The sequence below is a fragment of the Halichoerus grypus genome, chromosome 2 (genome assembly GCF_964656455.1).
Source record: "Halichoerus grypus chromosome 2, mHalGry1.hap1.1, whole genome shotgun sequence".
Classification (NCBI taxonomy): domain Eukaryota; kingdom Metazoa; phylum Chordata; class Mammalia; order Carnivora; family Phocidae; genus Halichoerus; species Halichoerus grypus.
The window spans coordinates 98,570,608-98,582,849 of NC_135713.1; the positions used below are offsets into that span (position 1 = coordinate 98,570,608).

Here is a 12,242-nt window from a genome sequence, read left to right on the forward strand (position 1 = left end):
GACCTGAGCAGAAGGCAGACGCTTAACGACTCAGCCACCCACGTGCCCCCACTACTGAATTTCTGTTTAATTCTGAATAAGAGAAAGTAACCTACTACTTGGGTCACTCTCTTAAGTGTAGATATCTGGAAATTCAACAAACTGATACTCAATGAAAGGAGGCATGTACAAAGTGAATGTGGATGAAAGATGCTCTGGCTTAATATAAGGCAAGAATATAACTTCAATATCCTAATGTACTATTTACTTCATGACAAAAAAAGATTTAGGGAGTCATAAACAAGCATTATCATTTCAAAATATTAAGAAGTATACAATTTTTTAAAAATAATTTTTTATTATCTTTCAAAAAATATGCAATATATGTGATACTTTCATAATTAAAGTGTTAAAATAATTCACCCTTTAAAGTTTCATTATTCAGAACATTAAAAGTTAAAAAATCTTTGTGACATCTTACTTGGATTACTCCACTGGGATTCACACTGATCATGGTACAAATCCCACGAAATGCTGAATCCTTTTCCTCATTGTCCCTTATGTTTCTCAGAGAGGTGCACCTATTAAATTATAGAACTGAGATTAGCATTTAAGTAAAAAGCAGGTTTAATCACAATACTAATGGACAGTATTTAATGGAATAAGCACCACAGTATAGATAATGTTTAGATTCAAAGAATTTTCATAATAAGCTTTCTCATTCTTCCTGCATGTTTGGCCCATCTAATCTCAATATAGTGGAAGCCTTGAAATTCACATTTTCTTATTAATAGATTGCATCTATAAAATGGACAGTTGATTTTAATCTCCCATTTAAACTATTAATGAGGTTGAGCCAAAAGTAAATTACGAATTTTTATAACTGTATTATGACTTGTATTCCATTAAACACTACTAAAAATGACTTGAATTGAAAGATTATCAATTGAAAGAAGCAGAACATAGGATTTACTGCCACAATATAAACTATTATTACACAACTTATGGTGTAGATGTTTAACTTTAACATTAACAAGCAAATAAGGTTTTTATACATAACGTAATTTAAACATGTATTTCTTAATGCAATCCAAGTTTTCAAATTAATTCTAAAAAAGAAACAATGCAAAAACCTAAATTTATAGAATTTGCATGCATCTTTATTTTACTGGTGGATATTTAAATGCTTTTCATGTATAATCAAGCTTTTTAACACAGCAAGCATGTGACAATCTTATCCCATGCATCAATTAGTCGTTAGCCACAACATAAAATAAATATACATGACGATGCTACTGAAAAACCTCACAAACCTGCTAGGACAAGATTAGTCACATGGTTGGCAATGATTAAGGATTGTGATTTTTGTAACCAACTGAAAATATATCTAAAAGTGAGATAGAAAGAGAAAGAAAGAGTGAAGAAAAATGAATTAAAAAAAAAAGATTGAATAATACACACCAGGGTCTTATAAACTGCTGTAGCATGGGGGCCACCTCTTGAGGACAAACGTAACCAAGACGACCAATTGTTATTGCTAAGGTAACGCAATCACGGTTATACACCACCAAACGCCAACCAAGACATGAGCAAATGAGGGGGAAGGAGAAAAAATAAAGAAAAAACAACAAATAACTCAGAAACAGAAACCAACAGAATTTGTGTATGATAATAAACATAAGATTTCACCAGTGCTGTTTATTACCACCCCCTAAAATAAGGGGCAGCAACATATATGGCATACTCTTGGAAAAAGGAAAACAAAAGGAATTAAAAAAACTTTAAAGGTTGAGAGAACACCAAAAACCATGATGAACTGCTTTTCTCGCTCAATCAAGTAAGAAGATATTCTGTTAATAAAAAGATGAGCGATTAAATGCATGGATTTAGAGATTCTCCATTCAAAGCCAGTTGAAATTTCAGAATTTAATAATGAAATCTATGTTTTTCCCCCAAGAAATATTAGTAAATGTGAATGATTACATTTCTGAATTGTTTACTCAAACACAGTTCTCAGAAGTTAAAACAGTTAAAATTACTTCTCTACGTCTTTTTAAATAAGTGATTTCCAATCTTTCAAAATCAACTAGGAATTTAATCGCAATTTAGGTAGTTTTGTTTGTTAACATTTCTAGTGGACCATTTGTTGCCTGATATCAAAATCAACCATCAAATTTTAGGTGTTGCAGTATGCAACCAATGAATGAATTAGAAAATTGCTGTGCTGTGTCAAATTCCATTCCAATTAACCTCTGATGGTGATGATAATGGTAACAACTTGGATAACAGCCCACTAATTTCACAAACCATATTTGACACGAAGGAAATTTACAGTCCACTGTAATGATGTGAAATGTGGACGAAAGGAACAAATAATCTGTCTTTGCTATATAAAAGGCATAGCACAAACTAGATAAAACATTATACTGATCACATGCTAATATTTTACTTAAAAATTTCGAAGTGGGAATTACTCAAACATATTCACCATCAAAATTCATTCAGGAAGTCCTTAAACTTACGAAGAGCTAAAAGAAGTTGCAACTCAGAACTGCATTCTGCAATTCAAAGGTACATACATATAAATACATTTATACACAACGGGAAAAAAAATACAAACAGAAAACAAACCATAAGGTGCTTTAATGGTGTTCTCTCAAAAACTTACAGGTTAACCTTTCATAAAAAAAGGGTGGGGGGGGTAAAGAAAAATGTTTAAGGATTACTTGAAGCAAACTACACAGATAATACTAAAATCCAGCAGATTCATATGAAGCAAGAGAAAGAAAACCTATGTTCAAAAGACACAAACTATGCAACATTCTCATTAAACAGGCAAGTATGAACAATCCAATGAAACATGCGATAAAGCAGATGATGGTCCATTGAAAAAGTTCAGTGTAGGATATACTAATTGGAAAAAGAGCAAATAACTGCAAACACTAAGGAATTGGCTTTATGAAATATTAAGAAAACGGTAGTTAAGTTGCTAAAATCTACAGACATTAGCCATTGACAATGGTTTTATTTTTGTAATTAACATCCACCCGCCCCTTTTGGATAAGGAATAATGGAAACATTTTTTGCAGCCACTTGTGATAAGATTAATCCAGTGAATCACAAGTGTTTTTCAATCATATCAATTTAATCTGTCAACTTGATGGGCATTATCAACTACGTTTTGGTTTAGATTAGAATCATACTTAGAATATAAACTTATAAAGCCAGTTTGTTAAAGGAACTGTCTAACAAATTCACAAGCTGATATCCCACAAGAAACTTTAATATACATTACATTCAACATTTATCTGCAGTTATGCATTCACATTTAAAAATAAATAGGAAATTTCTTTAGGTTCAACAGTAATTTTATAATGGCAAGTGTTCCAAATCTGAATGTCATGTATAGGTACTGCATTCTAAAGAGATAAAAACCTGACAAGATTTCATAACCATACATAGATTTTTTGTACTTTTCAGCAAGAAAATCTAATTCACTTTATGATATAAACAGTACCCATACAGCCAAACAGCTATATAACTGTTTCTTAATTCAAAGATTTCCTTCCATACCAATAAACATATCAACTTTAATCACATTAAAAAATACACTTTCTATAATTAAAAAATATAAAATTAAAATGTCTTTGAAAACAAAGTTTTCTTATTTAGAAGACCTTATTTTAATCTTTGTCCAGTATTTTGGTAAAACCCTCACTGACTATGAATATATTTACTGGAATTATCTTAGTTATATAAAGAAAAGGATGTGCCTGATTGAAAACAAAATTCACATCTTTTATCATTATTAACAAAAATCAGGGAGGGTGGAAAGAAATCACCCTGAAATGTGTTCTATAGTATGGAAGGTACTCTTTAATATCAACATGCTCTCTATAAATGCAAAAGAGAAACAAGCCTCCTGAATAAAAATCCTACAAGGTACTGCCTAAGTTCTCAATTTGAAGGAAAATATACAATGAAATACAAAATACACATGCCATTGTTAACCAATTAGCCCCTACACTGATGTCTATTTTTGGCCACAGTTTTATAGATTAAAAAAAAAAATTACTTCCCAGCTGCCAGTTACTCTCTGAATTAATATAAAATTAAAATTCATATTGTTCAATAGTTATTTTAGCTAGGGTCCATTTGAGGGAGTATTAAAACAAAGAATAGGGGAGAAGTGTTTCTTAAAGTCTGAAAATTGGTTATGCAATACAGTGAAAACAGTACATATCATTACTGAATCTCAAACAGCTGTTAATGATAAGCTGGGTTTCTAAAGCTAGCTTTGCTTTGGTTTCTCTACGCATCTTAACTTTAAAAGGCAAATAGTTTTCTCTTCACCATTAACAGTTCAGTCATATGGTACCTGTATTCTCTAACAACGTCTTTGGTGTGTTGGGTCTGTTAATGATTTCTACAAGCTGGTGCAACACCATAGGAATATAAGGCTGCATCTCTATACCTAAATCACCCCCAAAAGAGAAAACAAAAGAGAAAAATTTTAATGTTAAAATATCAACATAAAATACCTTGCTCCCTTTATTAACTGTGACATAGATTAATAATAAATTAATAATAAATATATATGTATAAAACCCACTTAAGTTAAAGAGAAAAAGCAATTACAAAAATACTAAGACATCTAAAAATTTACAGTGCTTTTAAAGGGGAGAAAGATCTTACCCATTTGAATGGAGATTTCTCCAATTGCCCATGTGGCATTATTGCAGACTGAAATGAACTCTGGATTTAGGTTGGTTCCCAGTATAGGCATGAAATCAGCTAGAAAAAAAATTTTTTAACAACTATGTAGTAAACTTTTCAACAGCAGTGTATTGTGCTTTAAAGGAAATCTACTAGGTGGAAACTGAAATCTAGGCAAGAAATAGCAATTTTTAAAAGGTTTGATAATATATAAAGTGAAAAAGGCATTATTTGGCCACTGAACTTTCTATGAAGTAGACCAGGAAACATAAGTTTTGGTCTATTTTAGGTATCTATTTTAAAATGAGTTGGTCAGAGTAATCGCTCATCATCAGACGGAAAAAATTCAAATTAAAAATGAGGAAAACATGATACAACTTTCTTCAAAGCTAGTTTTTCACACACACAAATTTTTTTAAAAAATCAATGATTCTGGCCTTTAAAGTAACTTTGACCTTGGTGCTCAGATTATGGTCTCTAAATATCATTTTCCACTTAAAAGGAATGAGGGCTCTCAGAGAAATGTCTCATTGCAGGCTAAAGGCAGGAAATGTACAAAACAAGCCTGGACTATTTTGTCATACCAGGAAGGACTAAGGAGCCAGTTTGATTAAGCTCCCACTGCCAGTGGTAGGACAATTTGAGCATCATGAATTCATACTGACACTCAAAAAAGAACCAAACACAAACAAAAACTGAACTCCGAAACACAATATAGATACCTGTGGAAGATGCTGGGAATCAATTCATTATTTTGAAAACTGGTAAACAAAGAGAAAGAATCAAGTAATTATCCTGCCTCCCCTATATGGTTTGTACCTCACGGTAATAATACACTGGTATGAGAAACGTCTCTATGTATACATTCTCACTGTTAAATCAAGAATTAGAGTAGCATCTTTTTAAATCCCCAATAAGTTAGTAGATTTATTTATTTTTTTAAAAGACTAAGAGAGTGTGAAAACGAGAGAGATCACAGAGGGAGAGGGAGAAGCAGACTGGCCGCTGAGTGGAGAGCCCGATGCCGGGCTGGATCATAGGACCCTGAGATAACGACCTGAGCTGAAGGCAGATGCTTTACCGAATGAGCCACCCAGGCGCTCCAAGTTGGAGGAGATTTAAGCCAGGGTTTCTAAATCTCAGCAATACTAATAATTTGGTCCAGATCATTCTGCCATTGCGGGGAGGTGGGGGCGCATGAAGGGTACTGTATCATTCGTTTAATGTTTAGCAACGTTCTTTGCCTCTACCTACTAGGTACGAGTAACACACCCCCAGGGTTAAATAAAATGTCTCCAGACACTACCAAATGTTTGGGGTTGAAGGTGTTAAAATTGCCCCTGGTTGAAAAACCCTGATCTAGAAAATAATCATCACGGTCGATAACATAAACAAACAAACAAAACGATAACTAGACACAGTGTACCTCCTGAAGAAGATATACATGGTTTATAAAGTCTTAAAAAAAAAATAAAGAAAATCCTTCATACAAGTTTAAATTCATAAAAACTACATCAGGTGGTAAGTATTGGTAGAAAAAGCTTTCCATAAAATAAGAATTCATCACACTTTCACTTACAGTAGTTAGGCTTAAACTTGAGGGTTTAATATAGCATAATTAATGTTATTATTCAAAGCTCAGAAATACAGTTGTTACTCAAAAGCACAACTGGGAATTGGGTGGGGTTGGCCAAAGGGCACCAACTTCCAATTATAAGTCAGTCTTGGGGATGCACTGTATGACATGATGACTACAGTTAACAATACTGTACTGTATATTTGGAAGTGCTAAGAGAGGTCTTAAAAGCTCTCTTAGTAAGAAAAAAAATCTTTTAAGTATATGAGGTGATGGATGTTAACTAAACTTACTGTGATTTTGCAATATATACCTATATCAAATTATGTCGTATACCCAAAACTTAAACAGTGCTATATGTCAATCATATCTCCATAAAACTGGAGGGCAAAAAGCCAAAAAACCACAAAGTACAACTGTATCAAATGAAAAAACCATTTCAGGCCCTGCTTTAAACCATGGTCCACTAAATCATGTATCATAAGAAACCAGCATCCAAAACACTGGGATATAGAAATCAAAGAAAACCAAAAACCCATTTAATCCATGATTTTGAAAGCAATTCAGTTTACGTTATTCAAGGAATCCCTTACTATCGTCACAAAAGGCTAAAGACAAATGCTATAATATTAAAACAAAAACAAATTATTTACTTTCAAAGTAAATTGTTTGAAAAGTTTCCTGTGATAGCTGAAAAAGTACACTGGTTTATGAGAAAGACTATTATTACTTGTGGGTACCTCTAACCCCCCAAAAAGGCGGCTACTCAAAATTACCAGTAAACTAGCATACTGTACCAAGGTTTCACAGGTGGCATGTCCTTCACACTAAAGTAATACTTTTCCAGCTTTTCTCCAGTCATACGACTGGAGCCTAATGAGCTGTTCAAGTGATTATGAATTCAAGGAAGCAAGGGTGTTCCCATCCTACCTGCTTCACTCAGAGCAGCTTTAACTAGTACATTTATAAATGTTGGGATTCCATGACATTTCAGTTTCATAATACAGAAATATAACTGATGTAAAACTAATGTTAAGCACATCATAGCAGTAGGAAATATTCATACCTATACAAGGCTTAACATGCTGAAAGCAAGCTTTCGTCAGGTCACCTAACAGGGCGAAGGAACTCTGTCGAACTTCTGGCATTTTATCCTACAAGGAATAAGAAGAAATTAACCCCAGTGTGACACAGAGAATCAGGTCTTGATACATTTTAATTTAACAAGTCTCACCTGCATGCATTGATACATTAGTGTTAGAATGTTACTTCGGGCTACTAGCTGTTCAATGTTGCCTCCAAGTCCTTCAGCCAGGCCACTGAGTAAATCAAGAGCCACTATCATAAAATCTTTATCAGGAGCCTCATATTGATCTGGTTGAGCATTGTTCAGCTGAAATTAGACCAAAAGTTTTAAAAAACAGTCTGAATCAATCAGATTAAAAAATTTGTATACATTATGTCTATCCTTAGAAAAATGTTTATGATGCCAGGGAGGGTAGATATAAATATTTTTTAAAAATACCATGGCTTGTGCAAGAGTCTTCTGTACTAGGTTTACACAACGCTGGTACACAGGTTCACAGTATGGAAGGAAACCAGACTGCAGGGCTGTGGCAACTGAAGATAGGCACTAGAAAAAATAAAGTACAAATGTAAATTTCTGGATATACTTAAAATTATGATAAATGCTTGAGAGCGTACTCAGTAAGTTTCTGGTCATTTATGAGCCCGCTCTACTATTCTACAATAGTAGGTTATCTTTTCAGATCTTTCCTTTTTGGATGCCACTCATTGCTGTTAAGTTTGCTGCTGGTAAAGGGAGGTTTCCTCAAAAAAGTTTCTGTAATGAACATTATCGTTAGAGAACCAGGTTAACTATTATGTATGCTTATTTTTTCATCAAATATAAGGGATATCTGTTTATCCTCTCATCCTGCTCAACGATATGGGTGGACTTTTAATGGGCATATTCTGAGCCCCTGCCTTAAAGTAAATTAATGATTTTTCTCGTTTTGTTGGGCCCAGAATCAGCCATTGCTTAGGCATGGAAGTTTTTACTTCTCTGGCTGGGGACAAACCATGGCAGAAATGATGACCCCTGAAATGCAGGGGAAACAAGAATGACAAGGATTAAAATGGCTTTACTAGTATCAATTCATTTAAGTTATCATATTTGATTGCATGTTCAGTTATTTGAATAACATCAACTATCAAACCTCAACCCGGACAGAAAGGGTATGAAACAAAGTCCCTTCCTTACCAGCATCAAGACTCAACGCTCCTTCACATTTGACTATATGTCTGAATATACAATAGGTATAGAACACATTAAACAGGTGTGTGTGTGTGTGTGTATATGTGTATATATATGTATAGCTATATAACATAAAATAATTTGAACTATATTGTCATGGCATAGCTATATGTATCTATATAAAGAAATGCAATTAAATACAGGACATATATATGCGGATATGGAAAGATCTCCAAGATAACTGATTATCACTGAAGCAGAGCAGGTGAGAAAACATGTAATACAATCCTTGGACGACCTTAAGAAAAACAAAACGAAACAAAACAAAAACAAACCAACTTAACACATCCATTATGGTTTTTCTATTTAACAGTATTTCTTAGTATGGATGTACCATAATTAAATAAGGGCAGTTACACACTTATTCAGCATTTTTGACAGAAATGGTTCAAAATGTACATCTATTAACATTTTACTTCTCACATATCCCCACATTTTATATTTACACGTGTTTTTGATGAAACACACTATTAGATTAACTAAAGGTTACCCAGCTTAACATACCTCAAGTAAAGGGAAGAGATCTTTATCTTCATCCTTTAACATGTTCCATTTCTGGATCAGTGGAGGCATTAGCATCTGAATATATTCCTATTTGTGAAAAAAACATAAAGCTCCACTATCATATGTAAACAAGTCCATTTTGGGTCTATGAAAATTAAAATCTGTTTAGAGTAATTGTGTAAAATCATTACTGAATGCATTTTAAGACTCAGTCTGCTCTACTTAGCACCTTTAAAATTTTTATTTTCCACTTTTATATAACCTTGTTCTATTTTTAAGTATCTTATATCCTTTTTCAAATAAAATGTATACAAATATACCACTACCCAAAAATTATTTGATCATAATCAGGGATAATTCGTGTAAGTTTTACTCTGAATTTTTTCAGGCCTGGAGCTTGTAACATGTAGTATGGTCCTTGCTGTATACTAGGTTATAAATTACAGGTAAACTTACAGAGGCATTTGCATAAGAGTCACAATCATTTAAGTGTCTTTATTTAAACTTTAGAATCCATAAATAAATACTAAATAAACAATAGTAATCATGTAAACAAGGGGCACAGATTCCAAAGGGTCTAACACATTCAGAAAAACATTCTCTACCCCCTGCACACAAAACAAAACCAACCAACATCGAAGCAAACCCACAAACAAAGTGTCCTGCACCAAATTTTAGGTATAACTTCTATAGACAATTTTTTAAAGACTTTTCATATAGCAATTATAAACATGTAATCTATTCTTCTGCTGGGAATTTTGAGCCTGAAATTCTATTATTTAAATCCTATTTAAACAAAGCCAATTCCACCATCCTCTTTTTAACTCTACTAAAAACAGAGTTTGGATCCTTAGCCATATCACTATTTAGCATTTCTAACTAATTATTATCCCAATTTCTAACTGTCTTATCTTAGTGTATATTCCTCATACTTCTAAGTTCCAGTGAGAAAACAAAGATGTCTACATGTGGTACTCTAAAGCTTTAATATTTATGAAGTGGTAGATAAATACTTGGAATTAAGTAAAAGCTGAAACCCACATGTAAGACCTTTATCATCCCTTTTCTCAAAAGTGTTGGTGCATTCATGTGATATGCTGATATGATTTCCACATCAAGAACTTATTTACTTTTAATACTATCTAAGTAAATATACTTGCTGACTTCTTAAGATCTATATTATTAAAGTAGCCAACACTAAGTGTTCACATCTCCCCAATTTCATTTCTAAATATATGTTAACCTTTTGATTATAAATATGGTACATATTCTTTTCTTAATAGTTAATCACAGATACTCACTGGTTTGTTTAAATGATGTCCTACTGAATCTGCTAAAGTTCCTATGGCATCATAAAGAATGAGCAGGTTCTTATGCTGGTATTTACTAAACGCGAAGACCAAGGTATCAAGTATATAAGCAAGGTAAGGAACAAGTTCCGTACAAGCCTCCTCTTCTAAGGTAGCAAAGGCACTAGAGTTAAAAAAAAAAAAAAAAAAAAAAAAGAGAGAGAGAGAGATCATTACTGCTGTAGTTTATGATGGAGATAGGAAAATAAGATGTTCTATAGAACATCTATTTATACTTTATATGCCTATCTCCTTACCTCACCATACCAGAGGCTTATTTTTATTATTTCTTCCCTATTTCTTTCAAAGAGGCTGTCACCTATGGGCATTTGCTTCACTACAGTAGTAAAATCTAAAACTGTTGTTGGTTCTTATATTCAGTCATTCAACAAATTTAGCATAGTGTCATGACCTCCGAAATGTTTCTCTTAGCCGGATGGGGAAATGGGATGATGCAGGTGGTCAAAGGATACAAATTTTCAGTTGTAAGAATAAATTTTGAAGATCTAAAGTACAGCATGGTGACTATAATTAATAATGCAGTGTAGTATACTTGCAGGTTGCTGAGCGTAGACCTTAACCATTCTCACCACACAAAAAGACTTCCTTAAGTCAACTATGTGAGGTGATGGATGTCTTAATTATCTTGATCTTGCTAACTGTTCCATAATGCATATGTTTATCAAGTCATCACGTTGTACATTTTAAATACATGGATTATTTTTGTCAATTTTTAATCAATAAAGCTTACAAATGTTGGTCTAAAGTTCTACACCGTACATTAGAATGCACAGTGTGTTTGTTACTACATATCTGCCTTATGTGTGGCTTACCTACTAAGACAAATATACACAAAAGGCAAAAAACACTCCAGAGTCTGAGTAGTTACTTCAATTTAGGCCTAAACTTGTCTGGACTCCAAGGTGTACCTGGCTCTTCGTTTCTGAAATTAAGGTTTGTATTATTTTCTATTCTACCCACTCACAGCAATTTCCTAAAACATTAAGCCATTTGTTAGTGAAAGCCCGGTCTTAAATTGTGAACTATGTATGCATATCCTTTACAGCACTTGCCATGAATTATGATTATACAGTTGTTTAGTATTCTATACTAGCCTCTAAGTTTAAAGATGGCAGGGACTGTAAACACAGCATTTAATATATGCCTAATGACTAGTAGAGAGTTAAAAAAAAATTTGCAGGAAACCAAACATAATCTGTATCCGCCCCTCATTAAAAAAAAAAAAAAAAATGTAGTGCTAGTAATACCAGAGCCCCTTTGGTTCAACGTTCTTTCAGTTAGAATGCTTTCAGGTATTTTTGCTTGCCATCTGGTAAAGTACAACTCCACTTAAATTTATTTTCCTCTTTTTCAACAGCTATTTCTTACTAACAAAGTCAACAGTAAAGCAATTCTAATTAAAAAGTTAAGAGCTATAAATGTGTAAGGCCTTTTTAGAACACAAAGGTTTGTTCCAGAAAACTGGAATATTTATAGTAATGAAACTAACTGCTGATCTGATATAAACACACAGACAGCCCCAAACCCAAATGACAGAGCAGCTACTGGAGTGGATTCACTAAGTGAAACATGGTAAGTCACTGTGGGACTTTCTATGGAGTTGTGGTAGCTGACCTTTAAACTAATGATGTGAATCTGCTCAAACTTTGTTATTCCTTCAAGAGCAAGACCCCCACTATCACCACTCCAGATGTCTGCGAGAATTAGGATGAAAGAGAATTCTACTGTTATCATAGCCACAGAGAAAAAAAATGAGTTGAAGGAACAGCAAAGACTGACA

General features: G+C 33.3%; 1 protein-coding gene across 4 annotated transcripts in view; it reads right to left on the reverse strand.

Moving 5' to 3' along the window:
- TNPO1 (transportin 1) overlaps positions 1-12,242 on the reverse strand; it is a 94,647-nt gene that overhangs the window by 12,069 nt on the left and 70,336 nt on the right. For 3 of the 4 annotated variants that reach the window (XM_036085723.2, XM_078067207.1, XM_078067208.1), the window contains exons 14-22: positions 10,394-10,565; positions 9,093-9,179; positions 7,797-7,904; positions 7,506-7,664; positions 7,338-7,425; positions 4,675-4,773; positions 4,358-4,453; positions 1,441-1,516; positions 461-560 (exon numbers count right to left, since the gene is read on the reverse strand). In XM_036085723.2, coding sequence (XP_035941616.2) covers positions 461-560; positions 1,441-1,516; positions 4,358-4,453; positions 4,675-4,773; positions 7,338-7,425; positions 7,506-7,664; positions 7,797-7,904; positions 9,093-9,179; positions 10,394-10,565 — 985 coding nt within the window. The remainder of the gene's footprint in view (positions 1-460; positions 561-1,440; positions 1,517-4,357; positions 4,454-4,674; positions 4,774-7,337; positions 7,426-7,505; positions 7,665-7,796; positions 7,905-9,092; positions 9,180-10,393; positions 10,566-12,242) is intronic. The other variant, XR_013445749.1, reaches the window with a different exon arrangement.